The sequence below is a fragment of the Xiphophorus couchianus genome, chromosome 21 (genome assembly GCF_001444195.1).
Source record: "Xiphophorus couchianus chromosome 21, X_couchianus-1.0, whole genome shotgun sequence".
NCBI lineage: Eukaryota > Metazoa > Chordata > Actinopteri > Cyprinodontiformes > Poeciliidae > Xiphophorus > Xiphophorus couchianus.
In genome coordinates, this window is record NC_040248.1 from 1,643,943 (window position 1) to 1,666,592 (window position 22,650).

General features: G+C 37.7%; 2 protein-coding genes across 38 annotated transcripts in view; both read right to left on the reverse strand.

Annotated features, from left to right (window-relative positions):
- LOC114136423 (phospholipase D1-like) overlaps positions 1 to 20,891 on the reverse strand; it is a 39,131-nt gene extending 18,240 nt beyond the window's left edge. The window contains exons 1-3 of one of the 3 annotated variants that reach the window (XM_028004395.1): positions 20,791 to 20,891; positions 667 to 828; positions 426 to 589 (exon numbers count right to left, since the gene is read on the reverse strand). In XM_028004395.1, the coding sequence (XP_027860196.1) occupies positions 426 to 589; positions 667 to 796 (294 nt within the window). In that variant the 5' untranslated portion in view covers positions 797 to 828; positions 20,791 to 20,891. Of the gene's footprint in view, positions 1 to 425; positions 590 to 666; positions 829 to 10,398; positions 10,600 to 20,790 lie in introns of those variants that run through there. The other 2 variants (XM_028004396.1, XM_028004397.1) reach the window with 2 other exon arrangements.
- Positions 1 to 22,650, reverse strand: part of LOC114136418 (NACHT, LRR and PYD domains-containing protein 3-like) — a 476,176-nt gene that overhangs the window by 349,777 nt on the left and 103,749 nt on the right. The gene's annotated exons all lie outside the window — the stretch shown is intronic.

The following is a 22,650-nucleotide window of genomic DNA, read 5'->3' on the forward strand; positions in this document are numbered from 1 at the left end:
CAAATTTAATTCTTTAATAGGAAGTGATTTGCACCAAGAATTTTTATTTTATTAGCCGTGTTTTCATTTTAATGTCACCCAGCAAAGAAGACTTATTTACATTCACATTTATTCTCTTAGATTTGGTAAATGGATGTTTTTTGAATATTCCTTTTTTGTTTCTGGAAATAAACTAAAATATTTTATAGACCAATTAAACTGAAAAAAAAAAAATCCAAAAAGTTTAAAAACTTTATGAAGACTAAAAAGCTGCACAACTAAATTATTTTGTGTTTCCAGTCAGAAAAACAAAATGGCTCCCGAGGATTTTCAGTTTCTGGTCCATGTTGTAAAAAGTTAGGACACCCGTGTCCTCAGCAGTTATTTATAGTAAAAAGCCAAACCGTGTGGCTTGCTGCAGAACAAGTGAAAAGTGAAACGGGCACCTTGTTGACGCTCCTCTGGACGGAGTTGTTGAAGCGATCCCGATTCGACGTGTATCGCTCCACTTCCAAGATTTTGGCGGTGATGGGAGAAGACAGGAAGACCATGGCGTCGGACTCCTTGAAACCCACCAACCTATAAATCGCGGTGAAGGGCAACCGGTCCCCTGCAAGGAAAACAACCAGCGGTGACAAACCGACAGGAAACCAAGGGAGGAAATAAACGCGGCGCGAAGGCAGCTACCGGCTTCCGTGGCGGGGAACTCGCCATCGCCAACGTCGAGATCTTTAGTGTCCAGCTGCTCCATGATGGAGGTCATGTCGTTGGCTACCAGGTGCAGAGTACTGGAGGTCGGCTCGGACTGCCGCAGCATGGCTAACACTCAGTCTGGAGCCCAGGGCTCACCTGGAGAGACAGGTAACAGCGGTGAGGGCTTTGTTTCAGTCAACCAGAGACCAAAACATAAAACTCATTATAGTGGACCTGTGGAAGAACAACAACTGTGGATAATATTCCATCTAAAATACTTTGAACCGACTAATAGTTTCAAATAAGGCTGTAAATAAAAACTATTTAAGTTATTGATTAATCTGTCGATTATTCTGATGATTAATCAGATTTAAAAATTGGTACATTTTACTTGCTTTTAATTTAAGCCTTTTTTTATACAATATTACAAATACATTAAATAAACAAATAATTAAATTCCTTTCTAAATAAGAAAATAAACATGTTACTGACTAAAATACAACTGAATACTTAGTCATGTGTAATAAAACCTGCTAAAATGAATCCTTCTGCCATCAACAAGTGAAAAGCTTTTCTGCTGGACTGAACATCAATGCAGAGTAAAGCTGATCTGGGGATTATTTCTGGATTAACAGATTAATAACTAGACAGCAAAATGAGTTTAACAGGAGATTTTTAACAACTGGAAGCAGGTGAAACTAAAACTCCCACTAAAGGAGCTCAGAGTAAAATCTCACTGCATCCAAATCAAACTGAAGAAATAAAAACATCATATTTAGATTTGGCATCTAAAAACCATTAATCTACAAACCAACCAAACTGTTCAATCAATCTGTCATTAAAAACCAAAACATCTAGTTTGTTTAAACTATTTTATTCATAAAGCACTTTAAAAACAATAATAATAATAATAATAATTAAAGCTGCTGCCCAGATAAAATCAACAAACATTCAAAATATGAAAAAACAAAACAAAAATCAAAACTGGACTAAAATTAAACTTTAACAACAACAAAACCTCCAGATGTGAAGCAGAGAATCATTTTAAGATTTTCAACATGAAAAATCTGATTAAAAAGATAAAAATGTGGTTTTAAACATTGTCTGACATGTTTAATTTATCTGCTAATATTTAATATGTGCTCAGCTGCTGTTTTTGTTTTCTCTCCATTTCTCTGTTTGTGTTTCTGGGTCAGTTTTGGTGAAAATCCCTCGACTGGATCTTTTCGTTCATGACTGAGCTCCGGCGCCGATGACCCGGTTTCTTCTTCTTCCTTAAAACTCCCACGTGTTTTTACAGGAACATGTTCAGACATGAATCCGTGTCTCGCTGCTAATCCAGGATGTCTGGATTATCGTCGCATCGTTCAGGGAAAGACGGCAGCAGAGAGAAACGGCTGAAAACCAGAACATCTTCACCAGTAAACCCAGTAAAATCATCTACTGGGATTTATCAGCTGCCTTTTGCTTTCAGCTGTCTGTCACCTTTAATGCTCAAATATTAGTGAAAACATTTGGATTTGAATTTAGACTAAAATCATGTAATTTCTCTGCTGTTATTCAAACATTTTTCATGTAAGAAACCAACCTGGTTCACTGCAAAAACACAAAATCTTACAAAGTTTGTTTCTGGTTTCTAGTGCAAATATCCAAGGACCGATTAAATAAAAACTCTAAATAACTTTTCAGCAACTTTCTGTTAATAACTCCTTAATATTGATGAGAAAATACTGATTGGTAGATTATTTCATTATAACAAAACATTTTTAATTGAAAATCTGCCAATGAAATAAAGTTTTTTTTTCATCAATATTCAGGAATTACTGACTTAAAAAAAGATTCTTTGCAGAAAAGTTATTTATAAGTTAGTTTTGTCTTATTTCAAGCGTATTAATAAATCTGTACAAGAAACTAAAATACTTGGTAAGACTTTGTTCTTGTGCATTGAAAAGGAAAATGACCTTCCTCTTAAATCAGAAACCAAAATCTTTTGGTTCAGTTTAAACAGCCTCACTGATCCACTGTAAAAAAAAAAAAACAACAACTAATTACGACGTTTTTAAAGTTTGTTCACCTGATAAGTCATTAAAAACATGCCGCGCCTTCATCCTCCTGCCACTTCCTGTCGTCCTCTTCATCGTTTTCGCCAGTAGTAACGTCTGGTTAGTGCTCACATGAAAAAAGGCCACCATGTTTTTTCCCTTTACTAACTGCAGTGAGTTGGTTTAAAAACAGACAGAAGTTTTAAAATGTACTCGGCTTGTTTTTTGTTCTGGTGGAGAAACTCGATGAAAACCTCCACAGTTTCTGGAGCAGCAGAGCGAAAACAAACCGCTGCGTTACCAACCAGGAGCCAAAATCCTCAAACTCTATCTGTTTACGATCTAAATGATATTCAAAAGGTTTCACTGGTTCCTGTCGGGGATATTTATAGTTCCACAGAAAGTGAAATGGTGGTTTTGCTGCGGTCCGTCTGCTTTCACTTCTGACAAACACAGAACCGCAGAAACCAGAGCGAGAAGGCAGCGCAGCGTATATCAGCAGAGTTTCCTCAGTCATGTTGAAATATTCCACTTAAAATAAAACCAACTCACAACACAAAGGAATGTCATTTCTTAGCATTGATGAAAGAATAATATTTAAAAGTGAAATAATCTGCCAAGAGATTCCAAATTATGATATGACGAAATGTCTCTTTCCACTGATTTCTCTTTATAAATAAACTTTTACATCAATATTTAGGAATTATTGACTCAAAACAAGTTCCTATATCCTGCTGCAAGTTACTTGTAAGTTAGTTTCATTTTATTTTACATTTACTAAGATATTTGAAACTAAACAAAATTACTTCCATCAGTTAGGTCAGATAAAGTTCCACCAAAACAGAATAAAGGTCAGGAGGAAGTAAAGGTTGATTTAGGAACAATAAAAACATCAACAAAACAAAGTCAGTTACCATAAAATATATTTAGTCAGAAGTTTCAGAGTCTGTCACAATAAATGACGCTGGAGCATAAAATGTGCCAAAAGTTATCAAAATATTGTTGCTTTAAGTAACATAATGATAATAAAGCAAGAACATATTCTCAAATAAACTTTAAATTCTAATGAATATTTAACTGGAAGAGAATTTAAATATTCAGAATAAATGAACAAAACAAATAAAATGAATTATGAAGTCTCTGTAAACAACGTAAAGCAAAATGAAGACTTTTATCATCCAGTTTGTGGAAGAAAGAGAAAAATGACAAATCATGAAAATAAAAATTATTGAGCTTGTTTTAGTTTATTATGCAATTAATTGATTTATTGTTTATTGCAACAGGCCTGGTCAGAAGCTTACAGATTTTATTAACTGTAATTTAAATAAAATGTGATTAAATTGACTGAATGAAAACAAAAAAGTTTATTTTTGGGAAAACAAATCGGCTTCGTTGTTAAATCACAAATTAACAGATTAACCAGTTTTATGGAATTTTATTTTATTACGTTTAGATCTGATTTCATGAACCTCAGCAGAAAAGGCTGATAAAGTGTTGAAACGCCGCGGCGAAGCCCCTCCTGGACTTTCTGGTCCCATTTTATGAGTTAATCATGCCTGGAAAGACGCTGCAGCTGATCAGACGCGTCGCCTAATGGACGCCGTCAGCGTGAAAAATGTCCTGCGATCCTGGAATCACAGAGTTCTGTTTAAAAACGAATCGGGTCCAACGCAGCAGCTCTCAACTGGTCTGGTTCCAAACATTTTTCTTGGATCTAATTAGCGGCTAAATCTGGCTGCTAATCTAGAGGAGATGGAGCTGATGATTCTGTACACACTAAGAAAAGAAGGTGTGTTTGGTGGATTATATTTTGTAACAGTGGTAATAAATATTATACAATAAATATTATATATATCTGTTTACTTTCCTTTAAATTGTGCCACATTTGCTACAGAGTTAGCAGGTTGTGCAGCAGAGTTGACTGTTGGAATAAAATCCTTTCTGCTAACGCGTTACGACCGATTCTGCTTCATAATTCAATATTTAGGAATTTTTCTGTTAACTCAGAAAATTATGTTAATTTTTCTGTTAACCCAGAAAATTGCCGGTATGTTAATTTTTCTGTTAACTCAATTTCAACTACAAATTGAGTTAAATTGTCCTATTTGTGATTATTTTTGTAAATATATCAGCTTTTTTGTAAATACAGCATGGAAAGCTAAAATGCTAACAGTTAGCACGCTGGTGTTTGCAAAGCAACCAATCCAGACGCTGATTGGCTGAACCCCAAGATGCTAGCTTGTCCGCCAAGACGGTTTCCACCGTGCGTATTAATGCGTATTAGAATATATTTGGTGCTTAAAGTGTTAAAATAGGCATTTATCTGCACTTTTAGAAGGAAATATAAAGTAATTGAGCTTTAGCGGTTCTTCTTTTATGGTTATATTTTAGCGCCACTTCTGGTGGAGAAAATAAGTTTACAATAGACAGAAGAAAGTTTAAATACATCCAGATATCTGACCTACAATCTCATCATTATCAGAACAATATCAAGGTATTGCCTAACAATTGACTTTTCCAAAGGACATAAGCAATGAATGCTAAGCTAACGATTAGAAATGTTCTTATGAGCCCCCTGAGGAAGGAGCAAGCCCACAGCATCACTCTGCCTCCACCAAAAGCTGATTCCTGCATTTCTGCATGTCAGAGGCAGAATGCTCTAACATCACCTCAGCAAACTGATAACTGTCATGCAAATGGATCCGGTGCTTTGTGGCCGGCGAGAAGCCACAACCTGGTACTGGACGTGTTCAGAGAGAGTTGGGTGTTTGTAGTATGCAAAGCAAACATCCTGAGCGGCTCGATTCTCTGCTGGAAACAGTCAGTCATTGTTAACCCAGAGGAAAACGTGAGTCTGGTTGAACCGGCGGAGCAGAAAGTTACAACACCAAAGTTCAAACGCAAGTCAAGAAGGCCTGAGCCGCCCCTGAACGCCTCATTTACCTCCACATTTTTAATCAAATCAACCTCAAAACATAAAAAAATCATCTAAACTAACAATTATGTTTCTACTTTATCCTTATTCAGTTGCAACATGAGGTCCAGGAGAAACTCCAGGTTTTCAGCTCCAGGCAACAAGAAACGGGTCAGACGAGTGAAACGCATGTTCAGGCCTGAAATAGAAGATCTTTGTTTTTACATTGTGACTAAACGCAAACAGAGGAGCTCTGAGATTTCCCAGAAAACACATTTAAACCAGAGCTGCTGAACTGGGCAGACTGGGAGTGGCTCAGCTCCCAGTGTCAGCGTACAGAAATACAAATCAAAACTATATAAAAAATCATGAAATTATTTGGTTTTTTTGTTGATAGTTTGAAATGAAATCAACAAATTCAGATTTTGGTAATAAAAAAAAATCTGTAAATGTAAACATGAAAACAGTCAGATTTGATATTTTTAAGAAAAATCTACTTTCCATTGTTCAAATACATTTAAAAATAAATATTGAATATTTTTTTATTTTCATGATCTCCAGAATGGATATATTTTTGCCAACTTAAAAGATACGACCAAGACTTTATTTTAGAAAATGTTACTGTAAATTTTATTTTTCTTTCTTTTTTTAACTGAATGTTTTAAGCTCCTGCTTTATCTTTTTAATTTTCATTATTTTGTCATTAAATTTTGCTTTGTTGCATCATCCAGGCAGAAGCTCATCCAGGTTTTCAAATTTTGCAGCGATCCCAGTTCCTTAAAGTCTGAGCAACTTTAGATTTTTCACCACAGAAATTGCTTCATTTTTACGATAATTTCACCAAAATCTAAATAAACATTCAATCACTTTTCAGAAAATAAGATCCTATCACATTTATTTTTCACGTCTATCCAGGTTTATATTTTTCTCTCCAGTCTTGAATTTGTGTCTTGCCGTCCTGCAGTTTGTCTGCTGAATAAAACTGTACTCAGTCCAACTAATACTCATATAAAGTATGCATGACCGTCCTGGGATCTTATTCTTGGATAAATATATAATGTGTTTTACTGCAGTTTCATTAGAATCAGATTTCATACGGCTGACAGACCCATTAAGATGAAAAGAGAAGTGAAAACAAAGACAACAAAGCATTTCAGATTATATAAAAGACATTAAATGACCAGATTCATTCAAAATACAAAGTGGAATAACGTAAAATAATAATATAAAAACATCAAACTGGAAAACTATTAATTATTCTGATTATTCTTATTCAAATCTATTTTTTACAAATTTTTAGGAGAAATTTCCAGATTTTATTTCACAGATTTGAATGTGACATCATGTGACCTCACTGTCACATGACCTTTGTGTGTTGGGAACAGCTGCAGTGTAACACAGGCTGTAGAAAGTATCCAACCAGAACCAGAACCAGGTGAACTTTCACCACAACACGCTGCGCTCATTAACGACTTGGACTTCAAGTCCAGACCTGGCGGCGCTAACTGGTTCAACTGGAACCACTGGTAATCTTTCCTCCATCATTCATGGCAGCATCACATTGCTGCAGCTTCACCTGTTCAGACAGGATGTGTGAAATCAAATCACAGCACCAAGCAACAGAAGACACCTTCCTGAGTCAGGATTATATCTGAACCCGACCGAACATTTAGAAACATCTGTCGAGAAATCAAACAAACTGAAAACCTGACAAATAAACAAACTGAAAACCTGACAAACTGAAAACCTAATAAACTGAAAACCTGGCAAATAAACAAACTGAAAACCTGACAAACAAACTGAAAACCTGGCAAATAAACAAACTGAAAACCTGACAAACAAACTGAAAACCTGACAAAAACTGAAAACCTAACAAACTGAAAACCTGACAAATAAACAAACTGAAAACCTGGCAAATAAACAAACTGAAAACCTGACAAAAACTGAAAACCTAACAAACTGAAAACCTGACAAATAAACAAACTGAAAACCTGACAAAAACTGAAAACCTAACAAACTAAAAACCTGGCAAACAAACTGAAAACCTGGCAAATAAACAAACTGAAAACCTGACAAACTGAAAACCTAATAAACTGAAAACCTGGCAAATAAACAAACTGAAAACCTGACAAACAAACTGAAAACCTGGCAAATAAACAAACTGAAAACCTGACAAACAAACTGAAAACCTGACAAAAACTGAAAACCTAACAAACTGAAAACCTGACAAATAAACAAACTGAAAACCTGGCAAATAAACAAACTGAAAACCTGACAAAAACTGAAAACCTAACAAACTGAAAACCTGACAAATAAACAAACTGAAAACCTGACAAAAACTGAAAACCTAACAAACTGAAAACCTGACAAACAAACTGAAAACCTGGCAAATAAACAAACTGAAAACCTGACAAACAAACTGAAAACCTGGCAAATAAACTGAAAACCTAACGAACTGAAAACCTGACAAACAAACTGAAAACCTAATAAACTGAAAACCTAACAAACTGAAAACCTGACAAATAAACAAACTGAAAACCTGACAAAAACTGAAAACCTAACAAACTGAAAACCTGACAAACAAACTGAAAACCTGGCAAATAAACAAACTGAAAACCTGACAAACAAACTGAAAACCTGGCAAATAAACAAACTGAAAACCTGACAAAAACTGAAAACCTAACGAACTGAAAACCTGACAAACAAACTGAAAACCTAATAAACTGAAAACCTGCCTCTAAAGGTTCATTTGGTTGGTTTCGGAGCAGATGAACATTTTTCCCCAAACGATGAAAATTTATTTGTATCCAGTTTACGGCTAGAACAATAAATTAATAAGAATATCTTGCGATAGACACGTCATCAATAGATAGTCTGATAGAATATTTAATATTCAACTAAACTCTGGTCCACAGCCGCACGGCATTCTGGGAAATGTAGGCTGAGGAAAGATGTTAGCCGCTTGACCTCTCATAGCTAGCTAAGCTAAGCTAGATTGGTGGAATCTACTAACGCTCTCACTCTCTAGTTACCTAGCAACTCTCATTCTTTGGTTACCTAGCAACAACCTGTTGAGTAACTTGCGCAGCAGCAGTTTATTGATTTTTATCGATTCTTTCACTGACAAAACAGTTGATAATATATATATATATATAGTAAAACTCGACGGTTTTGGTGGGATTTCAAACATTCAATGGAATTTATCATGACAACGATAAATCAAAATTCTTTAGAATTCATCACAATAAATGGTAAACAATATGATAGGACATGATGTAACTACCGTGCTCTGCCTCTAAGTCAGGGTCAGAGAAAGGAATAAGTTTTCAGTTTTTACAGTGTATGGAAATATCTGGTCCCTCTCTTTACTCAAATGTCTCTAAATGCGTCTGCAGGTTGAATTCCTGAACTCTGCAGAGCAAATATTCCCTTTGGCTCCAAACATCCGTCCCACCTAAACCTTCTGCTCCAAGATAATCTTCATCTGAGCAACAATCCAGATTAAAGCAGAAACTCTTCGACTCTCCAGCCAGCAGCGACTGACGGCGATCGGTGCGGTTACGTCCAGGCCACTGAGCACTCTCTGTAATTGGGTACATAGTGGACTATTACCCCCCTCACACACACCGTCACTCACCAGGCTAACCAAACACACACACCGCTAATATGCCAAAGCTAACACTGAGATGAAACCAAGAGGAAACAGAGACAGGAAGGATGGAAGGAAAACCTGAGCAGATTCAGCTGCAGCTGTGGCTGATGAAACATCATTACTGCCGCTGACATTTCACCAGAACTCCAGCTGATTCATTTCTATCAGAACCGAAGAATTAAAGTTTAATCACTTCCATAAAAACCCAGAGATGAGAAACCTGCAGACCGAGTCCTCAGTTCTGTTCCTGCGATCCGTAAAATCAGTTTTATCTCCAGAATATCAAAGTTAAAGTCTTTTTAACTCTCTCAGTTCATTAAACCAAAACTAAACCAAAAGCAAAAAAAGGTATTTGGTAAAAAATCTACTAAATACAGAATACCTGACCAAATTATATATCATTTAATATTTAAAAATACTTATGAAGAAAAACATAAAATTAAGAAAAACATTCTGAGGACCAAAATGAAAATTATTCATATTATTCATATAATAAAATCAGTTTCTTTCTAATTTATAAAACTTTATCAGAAACTGCAGATGTGTGTCTGTCTGCTGGATTTTTGGTTCAAACATGTTTGTTTTTCATTCAGTGGGAAGAAAATCCAGAAGTTTTACTTGAATCAGAGTAAAAATACTTCATAATAGAAGTACTCAAGTAAAAGTAAAAAATACAGTGTAGTAAAAGAACATTTTTTCAATAAGTTATTCAAATATCTGATTATATATTTAATATTGTGCAGCTGTATTTGGTTTGCATGTTGACGTTCATCCAACCAACTGCTGATCATTTGCATGGATGGACGAACCTGGATCATTTATTTCATATGTTAGAAATTTACCTGGCTCACATTTTATTTATCCACATACAACATGTAACTGAATGGCATCATGTTTTTAATTCCTTTTAGTGAAACTGAAAACACTTTGAGTGAATCAGGATGTTTGCACAGGAATAAAAACGTTTCAGAAACAAAGAAGCTGCTTTATGTTTAAAGGAGGTTTTTTCTGAATAATCTCGTCTCAGCAGAGATTAATCCTCAAACGGCCCGTTTTAGGAAACTTTATGAAAAACAAACAGAGAAAACAGAACCGTCTGACCCAAACACAACACTGACCTGAACCCGCACTCCCTGAGGGACGCCGAGCATCTTCACAGGAATAAAACGTCCTCTGGTCACCTGCTCAGGTCTGCAGCTTCACCTTTAACCTCCACACACACCGTGACACACACCTCCACACACACCGCGACACACACCTCCACACACACCGCGACACGGTCCCTCCAGCTGCCGCTCAGACAGGCTGACAGTCGCAGCTGAATCTGCAGCAGGGATTCTCACACCGGACAGCAAGACTCCATGGGGCGGGGCTTACTGACCAGAACGGCTATGATTGGCTGGAGGAGGCAGACATCAGCCAATTAGAGGAGAGAGAGGAGCTTTCCGCCTTAAAGCTGCAGAAGCATTCAGAGAATCTGATTTTAAATCCGTTTAAATATTTACACAAAGGAGATTTTAAAATGTCGCAATAAGCAACCAATTAAACCCACGATAAATTAATAATTCTGATTATTAATATTTTTTAATGGGCAATAATCCATTTTATTTATGATAGGGCTGGACAATAAATCAATAACATATACCACAATGGTGATCAATTTCAATAGATTTCACATCTAATAGAATATTCAATATTCAACATACAGAATATTAGTTGAACCGCACAGCATTCTGGGAGACGTAGGCATCCGCAGTTAACATTCCTACAGAAATGCCATGTTGAGTTTATATGTTTATTTATTCAATAATCTAGCAGCAAAAAGATTTTTAGTTTTTGGTTGTTCAACAATACTTGGATGATTTTTTTAAAATGGCATCTTCCGTTGAGTATTCATTATCCAATCAATTCATAATCGCTATAAAATACTTTAACACTTTTTAATTCTGCATGTGAAAATTAACCAAAGTACTGGTTAATTAGTAGTTAAATAGTTAAAACTTAACTATTCAATTTATAAATGTATTAAGTTATAAAAATTAGCAAACACACTCTAAAAACTAATTTAAACCAACTGACTTAGACAAAGAAAAAGTCACAATAAAACTAAAGTACAATGGAAAAACCAAAACTGCTCCATTGTTTTGGTCGTTTGGTAATTTGTAAAAATGATCAAACTGCAAAATAAAAATAACTTCAGAGTGGTTTCAGAAGTATAACCAGTGAAGCGTACTCACCTAAAGAGTTTTATTCTGTGCAGTTTTACCTCGACTGGTCGAGTAAAACGAGTTTTAATGGTCAAATCCTGAGCAACAGGGACACATTTCTGTATTTTTAGCCATTTTAGTTGATTGGTTTGTTGGCTGCCGTTAAAAGTTCACTAAAACATCGGCATTAAAGTCTGAATTTCCTGATCTTTGACTGAAGAGTTTCACCCAAACATGCTAAACAAGCTCTGCATCGGTGGCAACGCGGCTCTACATGGAGGGAAACTTTCCAGCTTTCAGCTTCTATCCACAACAAATCCAGAAAACTGAACAACAGCCGAAACACTGAGTTCCTTTGAATCAAGACTAAAACCCAAATGTTGAGTTTAGTTTGGGCCATAATAAATGGAACATTGACCAACATACTGATTATTTTGATCATCACTGGTTCCTCAATTATTGATTATGTGTTTTTATTTTTGTGTTTTTATGATTTAAAGCATTTTGAACTGCCTTGTTGATTAAATCTGCCACATAAATTAACTTGATTGATTCATTGCCAACAAGAATAAACTGATTTCCAGCAAATCTTTCCATCTTTTCAAGCATCATTTTGAGCCAAATAAATAAATACTTTAAATTGAACATTATGAAATTAAACCTCGTTACAAAGAATAAATACATAAAAAAGTCCAAAAAATGGAGCCAGCATAAAACTAAAACTGCACCTTTAGCAGACAGCAGGAACGTTCATCACTTCACCAACACGTGTTGCTGGGTTTGCAGCGCAGCGATGCTGTAGGCGAGTCACTACACAGAAATACCATTAACATTATGCTGGCATGTGATGGCTGAGCTTTTATCATGCTTAATTCTATAATTACTATTATTTCAGATGACCAATTTGAACATTTTGTCTAGATTAGTCACATTAAAACCTAACAAAAAATATATATTTATTTTAAATGTATCAAAACACTAGGAAACATTGATTAGTTATATTTGGTAGAGATTTATGCATCAGGCTAATATCTCAGTCCAAACACTTGACACTAAATTAAATGCTTCTTTAAGTGTTTACTGACATTTTCTTGGGTTCTAGATGTTTCCCAGTCTGGATAAACATTGACTTTGTAAACAGGTTGGACTTGTTGGATCTTCTGGAACAGAAAGTGAGTGAAACAGGAGGGTTGAGTGTTTGTGAGAATTCATTGTTGACATTCCAGAGGAGGACCGAAGCATTCGGACTCCCACCCACACGCCAGCAACCGCGGCTAACACACAGTTTGTGTCTTTATCTGGAAGAGGAGGCCACAAAAACTCAACGCAAAGCAACAAAATGAACATTTTCTGACTAAGAAACTGAAGTTTAACCTTCCCAAAGCAGCAAGGAGCCACAGAAACAACAACTTTTAATATTTACGAGGCCAAAAAGTAGGTAGATAGCTGCAAAATGTTAGGGTGGGGTAGCTGCTAAGCTAAGCCTTATTAAACACTCCCAATTATAAAATATTATTAATAACAGAAATAAATTGAAAAATAATGAAAACCAAAAGTCAAATATTATCATGTTGACAAACAAAGAATGTTATTTTCCCCATTTACCTCATCAGGAAATCAGTCTTAGTTTGCATATTTATGATGGTTTATTCATTTTATGTTCGTGTTTTTACAAAATTAAACAAGAAACAACAAAAGTGCTACAGTAGTGTTGACTTCATACATAGATAACAAAACCCAATTCTGGGTACTAAACTTTGAAAAATGGATTTTATTTTCACCATTTCAGACTTGAACAAGGTAGAAAGTGTCTAATGAGCAGGATGCAGGTGAATCACCAGGTAGGGTGAATTTTCCATGAGTCATCCCAGGCAGGACACCAGCCAAACACAGGAATGTGTTAGCATGTGGACTAGCACGTGTTCCAGAGGAAAAATGTCATTCCATTATACTGAGGTGTTTCAATCATAACATAAACTCATGAAAATGTAACACAACAAAAATTGTACTGAAATCGTCATGAGAATAGATCCAGAATTATAAGGCAAGTAGTCGAGCTAAACAATGAAAGACTGGGTTCAAGTTCAACTAAAAAATATTCTGCCATTAAACAAATTAGCAGAACTTCATCCAGACAATGTTAGCTAAAGGCTAAACCAAATAACCAAATAATCTTAAAAAAGAACGAATAAAAAAGAAACAAGATCGCTAGCTTCACAGTGCATCGATTGCTGCTCACTAGCTTAGCACAGCAGCTAGCGGAGCAGCTAGCAGAGCAGCTAGCAGAGCATTGCTACATTCCTCAAGCTACAAATTTTAGTGAAGCTGATATGATTTGCTGTTACCTTACAAGAGGAATAATTGAGGAAATAAATGTTAATTTTGGGGGGAAATGGACCCGCCTACAAAACTACAAGCTGGTTTTTCAAACTAGGAATGTCAGATTTTTCAGGTCCCGGCTACAAAAGTAACACACCATAAACTTTGCTTTTGGTTGGGAAGAAGATGGGAAGTCAGAATATTATGATCCATAGAGAGAAAATGAATAAGAATAGCTGGAATAAAGTTTGTTTTAATGTTGCCAACCAGCTAAAAAGTTCAAACTTTGGTGTAATTGACAAAACGTGAGTGATTGAGAAGTTACTATCATAATGATTCTCAAAGATTAAAACATGGTGCAAAAACTTTCTCTTTCTTACTATACCGCTGCTCTTTTAAGCTAATTTCTATGAATGCTAGGTAGCGACTAGCTAGCTTGTTTTAATATAAAATAAAACCATGCTAGCATAGAGGTGCTAACATTTCTGTTGAGCAAAGGTTTAGTTTAACTTTTAATTTATTTTAGCTAATCTAGTTATATTAGTTGATCATTATTGTATGAATTACAACTATTTTAATTGAAATAATCAGATTTTAAAAGATAACTGCCAAGTTTTTAAAACTTCTAAATATTTATTTTACAGATGTGTAAACTAAATATTTTGTTTTAACTTGTAATTTATGTAGAGTTGTTACCCAACATAGATAAACACTGTAAAAAGCTGTAGACTTGATTTCCTCAGAGCGGAGCTGCACAGACCTGCAGAAGTTACAGAATAATAAAAACGTCACTGTGTGAAATGTCTGACTGAGCTGCTGTGCCAATATTTGGTTGGTGTAATATTATCACACAAACCACCAACTCCACAGGTACAGGAACCTCTTTATATTATTACTGACAACAAATTAACACTTAAAATAAATAATTATTAATCAAATAAAACGGCGTCTCCAGCAGATTGACTTGTTTGCTGAGGCTACTCATTACAGAGCATTTAGCTCCAGTAGCTCAGCACCTAATGAGCTTCCCTGACTAATTATGCGAAAATAAAATCATTACAACCTCTCAACACCTTTAGTTCTTAGAAACGCAGACACTTAGTCAGGAAAAATATTCATCTGGAAGCTGAAAAACCCCGAGACGCTTCCTGGTCTTTTACTGCTTTCTTTACTCAAGGAAGGAAACTCGTGTCTTCAGGGCGGCTGAAGCAAAATGACATCATGTTTTCATAAAAGGTCTGCTGGTTTGTTCTGCTTTCTGCAGGAAATCTGCTTCATTCTGACTCAGAGACAAACACTGAAATACAAAACGAGTTTCAAACAAAACAGTTTCCTCAACTAATGTTACCAGATGGCAGAAAACAGAAAGTTACTGCTTGATAGCAGACAGGCAGGCGTTGCACCGCCCCCTGGTGGAGAGCTGGGGCAGCTGCATGTGTGTTTGTGGTGTAATTGTGCAGAGAAGCTGGTCAAGCCCACGCGGTTTTACTGTGTGGTTTTAGTGAACAGGAAGCTGCAAATTTCAACAAACTTATAAACATGTTTCAGCAACTTGTGGCTGCAGAAATACTCACACTGGTTTCTGCAGCAGAAACATTTACTGCTGGGCTCAAACTCTGGTTCAGTAAAAACATATTTTTATTTGTGCAAATATCTTCTGTGCTTTTGCTTTTCACCTCCTTATGACTGCAGATCAGCTTTTTGCTTTTTGTTTCCACTGCTTGCAATCATTAATCTATGAGACTGGATGAGCTCTGAGCAATCTCCCTAATCTTTAGATCTTCTTTATAGGTCAAATTCAAGTCTAAAGCAACTGATGAAATCAGTCTTACTCAACACTTAGATCTGACGGGGGAAGGAACCATTTTGAGTCAGATTTTATATTTTTGTAGCTGATTGAGTGCAGAAGCAAACAACCAAATCTAAGATGATAAAATTCTGCAACCAAGGATTTAAAAATGTTGTTTGATTTAAAAAATTAAACACATAAACTAATAGACGAATAATCTGCATTTATGTGGTTTATAATCCATGAGTGAGTTTCTATCACTAAATGAAAGAAACTCATTAAATTTAGTTAAATTTCCTGAATTTAACTGTAAAATGTTAACATGTTAACCACCTTTCTTCCATTTTACCAGTAATAAAAACAATATTTACAGCATTAATTATGATTATGAAGGATGAGTCAGAATCAGCAGGTCTGAACTTCACCAACATTAGAAACATTCAAGAAGCATGAAGACAATTTAATGGCACACAAGAGATTCACAGACATTTTCTACCGCTCAACTTCCTGACCTACAAACGACAAACTAACTTCATATTTTACCTTCGGTACAATTTTACGTTCTTCTCCCCGACTTTCCCCAAATCTACAAAAACAACCAGTTATGATGCTAGAGAAGCAACAACTGCAGCCCAACAACCTGGGAAGGCCTGGGCGGCCATTTCCAAGGTAGCAGTAAAAGAAGAAGTAGTAGAATTAATACTAGTAGAAGAAGAAGATGACAAGAAGATGAAGTAAAAGAAAAAAAGTAGTAGAAGAAGACGAAGAAGAAATTATTTATGTCAAGGTCAGAGCAATGAATGCTCAGAAAAATCACTAAAATACCCAAGAGCTCCAGCTCAGTTAGCAGGTTAAAGGTTAAAGGTCACGACAGGACGGCTTGGAGGAGTTGAAGTAGTGAACTTTGCTCTGAAATACAATCTGTCAGCAGGTTTTCAAAGCTGCTTCTGAATGGAGAAGACAACTTGTCTCTTTCAGAGAGCTGAAAGAGAGAAAAATCAAAGTTCTGCATTGGCCTAATCAAAGTCCAGACCTCCAGATTGAAACAACAAATATCTGCAAACAGCAATGAAATGAAGCAACACCTTAAAGACCGGGGGGTGTACTTAGTTTCCCTCACAGCCACAGTGTGTTGTATCAGTTAACAGGATGTTTTAATTTCTGGTTCGGCCTCTGATGTTGCTAAAACCGACAGTCAGCTGATGTTGCATTTCCTGCTTCTGGCTCAGCTAGCGTTGCGTAATCGCTGACAGGGCGTGGCCTGATTACGGTAAAGTCAGAAAGGTTCCAGTTCACCCAGACGGGTCTGCATGCAGGAAGCATGTGTCTCTTGTTTTCTGTCAGAGGATCTTAATCTCCTGCATATATGAAGCAGCGCTGACCAGTCAAACCAGGAGCACAACAGACTGGTCATGAGTTTAATTCACTGAGACATGATCGGCATTCGGACTGGAACAGGAGAACCTCAGTTCACGACCAGACACGTACAAGAGAGAATTTTATGTTAAAAAAATACTAGTTTTGACTTTAAAGAGCTGAAATAAAATAAGTAAAGTCGTTTTAACATTACAGACAGCGGAGACGGTTCTGGATGATCCTGCTGAATATTTTAGTGTTAATTCGTCCAAATGAGTCGGATTTTTATTCTGATATGATTCTGTTTCATACATGACAGTCCGGTAGACGGTAGACTCGGTTCTATTAGGGACAAAACTGCAACATTTCTAACATTTTCAACAATCCAAAATAACTGAAAAACCTGTTCCCCTCCTCACCTGTGGGGGCGCTGCATCACAAACCACTGAAGGAAACGACACAAAAACCTCTGAAGAAGACTTTTACACTCACAAAAATGGAGTGGTGTCAGATTTTAGTGGTATATTTTCACCCAACCATGAGCCATTCCTCTAGGCGCTAGGCTACCTTGTTTGTTTTGGTCCTATTTACCCACAATGCCCTGTGCTGTAGACTACATCCTGGTTTTGGAGCGGTCTCCGGCCCGCTTGGTGTCCACATATGCATTCTAGACTTTGGTTAGCTTAGCATTCACACCTCACCTGTGTTGATCATGTGACTCATGTGATCTGAAAACACGTTTCCATTGCAGTTTTGACAAATACACTAATTTTAATACGGACGAAAAACCACTTTATGGTGGTATTGTAATATGTTTTTATGTGGCATGTTTAGATTAAGCAAATTTATTTTCCAAATTCCAATTTGCCAATTTTATGGTTGACAGAAATGCAGTTTAAGAGAGAGGTTCTATGCTTTAAAACAATGACGTTGAAGCTCCATGTCTTCCAAATTACTGTTACAAATGAGGAAAATGGTGTCTTCCTGTAGTTTTTGTCGTTTTGTGGCAGCGCTACAGTGCCACCAAGTGGCCTGGTGGACATATTACACCATTTTCTGCAGCAGCGCATGTTTTTTCTTGATCACTTACAAAAATATCCTGTCTCTGTTCTGCTAGTTCAGGACCAAAAGGACATTTTTAAAATAATTAATCCAGTCTTTATGCAGTGGTAGATGAACTGGTGTTTTTAATATTTTATATTTTATTTCATATTTGATTCCCAGTTCAATTCTCTGTTTAATTCCAGGATTTCATGAAATCTGGCAGGTTTTTCATTTGTTTGTCCTCCCATGTTGATTTAACTCCAGGCCTGCTGCTGGTAGCAGGATCTTATAATCTGCTAAAAGCTCACTCAGTTAAGAAACTTCCTCTCTGCAGTATCTGCAGACTATAAACCTTTAAATAAAATGATTTTTAGTTTAAACAACAACCTGCAGCTGCTTCAGATTCTGGTTTGATGAAGATCAGAGGAGCTGCTGCTGATCTGGAGGGTTGATTTAACCGACACATTAAATTAAAGACAAAGCACACGACCTTTCTGCAGCAGCATAATCTGTTTAACACCGAGTCCAGCCGCCGTGGCACATTCAGGAGAGAAACCTTTTCAATCAGCTGTCAGTCGCCTCAACGTTTCACCCAGAAAACTGATAGAAAATAACGACTGGAAGCTAACAGAGGAGACAACAGATGAGTCTGGAAACAACTGAGACAGTTTTATATTGAAACAAAAACCAAAAATGAACTCAGAGAGAGAAAGACGGACGGACGTCTCTTACTAACAAGCAGCTCAATATTCCAACAGAAATGTTTTTAATTATGAAGTAAAACTACAGATATACAATTTAAATCTTTATAAATTCCCCTTTACTTATTAATTATTATTATTTATAATTATTCCTTCTTCCTGCTGCTTCATTGCATCACCACCATTTTTACCAGAACCAGAACCAGAACTCCTGGGTCTGTCTCCTAATAGTCACTGTGTAGCTAATCTCTGGTTAGCGTCTGTTTGCTCCACACGTCTTCAGGTAAAACTGAACCGTTTGTCACCAAAGCAACAGAAAACCATCTTCAGCTCACAGACCGATCAGCCAGACGGATCCGGTTGGGCTTCAGCCCCACTGACCCAACCCATCCGTCCCGCCTGCTCATATTGATTAAAGGCTGTCTTGACCTCTGCTCTCCTGGAGCTTTATGCCTCCAGGCTCCAAGCAGCCGCTGCCAAAGCACACACACATTCCCACCCAGTAAGTCAATCCAGCACTCCCAGCATCCTGAGGCCTGTTTGCTGGAAAAGCCATTAAGGCTCCCAGGATCCTACCTGTTCACCGCGCAGGACTGGAACCCATTAGCCAGACTGGTCCATTAGCAGAGCAGCAGAATACAGCATTTCTCCTGATGGGTCTCATCAGGACAGGATTAGTTTAATGAGGAGCCATATTGGTCCAAAACTGAAGTTATAATGTTTGGACCTACAGAATCCAGAGTCAACGCACAACTTCAGCTGGTTCAGCTGGAAACCCAAAGGACAGGAAGGTCCAGGTTCCCACTGGAAACTTCTGGACTGGAAACAGACCAGAACTAGACTGGAAAATAGTTCAGAACTGGACTGGAAACGGTCTGGTACTGGATTGGAAACGGTCTGGTACTGGATTGGAAACGGTCTGGTACTGGACTGGAAACGGTCTGGTACTGGATTGGAAACGGTCTGGTACTGGACTGGAAACGGTCTGGTACTGGACTGGAAACGGTCTGGTACTGGATTGGAAACGGTCTGGTACTGGACTGGAAACGGTCTGGTACTGGATTGGAAACGGTCTGGTACTGGATTGGAAACGGTCTGGTACTGGACTGGAAACGGTCTGGTACTGGACTGGAAACGGTCTGGTACTGGATTGGAAACGGTCTGGTACTGGACTGGAAACGGTCTGGTACTGGATTGGAAACGGTCTGGTACTGGATTGGAAACGGTCTGGTACTGGACTGGAAACGGTCTGGTACTGGACTGGAAACGGTCTGGTACTGGACTGGAAACGGTCTGGTACTGGACTGGAATTGCTTGGGAAATTAAAACAGTTGGATACTGGACTGAAAATGGTTGGGTGTTGCACTGAAATAGCAGCCAAAGGAAAACTTTTTAAAATCCTCCAGGTGAGGAAAGTTCGGGGACCTGGAGGGAAAATCGGAACCTTTCAACAGAACCAGTGATTCTCTGCTGCTTCTGACTTCCTGTCTGCTTCACCGCAGAAGTATTTCAGTAACCTCAGCCCAGTGTTGCAAAGAGAGGACAGCGTTTCAACATGAGCAACAGCGACTTTCTGCAGATGTGAAGAACAAGATGGAGGTCTGGACGAGGACTGACAGCTGACTGCGGGTCCATTAATCTGAACACGACGGGTCGGTGCGGAGGGGAAGTGGTTCTGTTGGTTTCTAACGAGGAATGGATAAAAATAAAAAAAAAGGGGAAGAGGTGGGTTGTTGTGGCAGGAGTGATGACACGCTCCTCAGACAGGTCTGACTCGTTCCCAACCCCGCAAAACCGAGTCCGGTCGGAACCGAGACATTTAATTCAGCTGGATCACACAGGAGAGCCCAGAAGATGTTGCGGAGGAAGAGGAGGAGGATGAAGAGGGATTCCTCCACACAACAACAAATAAATAAATAAACAAAGCTCCTCAGCAGAGCGGCGCATTCCCCCAATTAAGCTCCACAAATTACGCACAACTCCAGCAAACTTCTCCTCACAACAACCATAAACTTCAGGCAGAAACAGGAAAACGTGACAATAAAACAACATAAAATAAGATCAGAGAGAAACGAGTCCAGACACGAAGCTTACCCTCCTGATGAGAAGCAGCTGCTGCTCCGACTGAGCCGAGGAGCGCGACCAAAACCTCCTGATTCCCGGAGGCGAGTCAAGCGGCAGCGAAACGGCTCAAACTGGACTTCCGGTGGCTTTGCTTTCAAAATAAAAGTCTGACAGCAGCAGGGCGATAACAAATGACCGGAGCTGAAGATCTGCTTTCGTTTCTATTTTAACGAATTAACATGAATTTAAGAAAGAGAAAATAAAAATTTTAATCTTTTTTAACTCAGAAAATGTTATTTAATATTTATATGAGGTTGAGTTGTTGAAATGTTATTTAATGGTTTGGATTTTATTTTTTTCAATAAAATAAAACATGATCATTTTAAAAATATTTATTTTATATAATAAAAATGAAATTAAAATACATTTAGATTGGTTTGATTATTAAAATAAAAATGCCCTCAAGAAGGAACAGAACATAAATGAAAACACTTGAGTTTGTCTTATCTCATTTTTCCACATAAGTAGAATATTTTCCATATTTTAAATGTTTTATCTGAGGATCTTTGGTATGTTTTGGTTTTATCAGTTGAAACCTCTGTCACAAAAAGACAAACCAGATAATCTGATGCTCTAAACATTCAACAATCTGCATTTTTCTATTTCAGAGAAACATTGTTGATGTTTGTGACTCAACAAGTCAAACTGATGTATTTCCAAAGGAGACTGCTTTGTTTTGACAGTTTCCTGCTGTGAACCGTCAGGACGAAGCTTATGGCGGCCTTTTATTTTGAAAAGGGAAGCGCATCAGGTTTAGCGGTCGTGTTGTGTGTCTTTCATGCAGATGTTGGTTTTCCCCTGGGAACCGCATCAGCTTCCTTCTTCACGCGTTAGAGGTGAAGTTATTTGTTTACATCTGAATGGATCTGCAGCGGGAACAGAGGGACAAGGAAACACGTAAACGTGCCGCCAAACCGGAAGTTCCTCCATGTCCGATAATTAGACGGAAGACAGAGCTCAGAAATGTGACCTCTGTTCATCCATCCATTTATCCACCCATTTATCATCCATCCATCCATCCATCCATCCACCCATTTATCATCCATCCATCCGTCCATCCATCCATCCATCCACCCATTTATCATCCATCCATCCATCCATCCATCCATCCACCCATTTATCATCCATCCATCCATCCATCCATCCATCCACCCATCCATCCATCCATCCATCCATCCATCCACCCATCCATCCATCCATCCATCCATCCATCCATCCATCCATCCATCCATCCATCCTCTCCTCTCAGATGAAACAGTCACGCTGATCGTTGATTCTCCATCTGTTCCAATCACTTCAGGATTTGATCATCATTTTCTCCTGTTTCATCCTCAGGTCTTTTCCTTCATTCTGCCCCCTCCCCACTTCCCAGTCCCTTCACCACTTCCCAGTTGCCCCAGAGCTTCACCAGGCTCCATCTTCTCCCCAACACTCAGGTTGAAACAGGAGAAAACTCTGCATGAAGAGACCGAACAGTTTGATCAGGTGGAGAACCTCAGACAGCAACACAATCAGGTTGATCAACATTTCGGCAGCAAAGCCGTTCAAAGTGCTTTACATCATAAAAACACAAAGTCATAGAAACACACAGCCAACAACTGAAGCATTATATTCTGTAAAGTCCCATCGTTACACATCAGAATGTTGATTAATGTTTCATTTATTATGTTTCAAAAGCAAATCTAAGCAGGTGGGGTTTTAGTCTAGATTTAAAGGAACTCTGTTAGAATCTGATTGCTGCTTCTCCATGTTCGGTTCTGGTTCTGGGGATGCAGAACCAGAAGTCCTGAGAGGTCCAGACAAAGGGAACCAGGCTGGGCTCAGATGTAG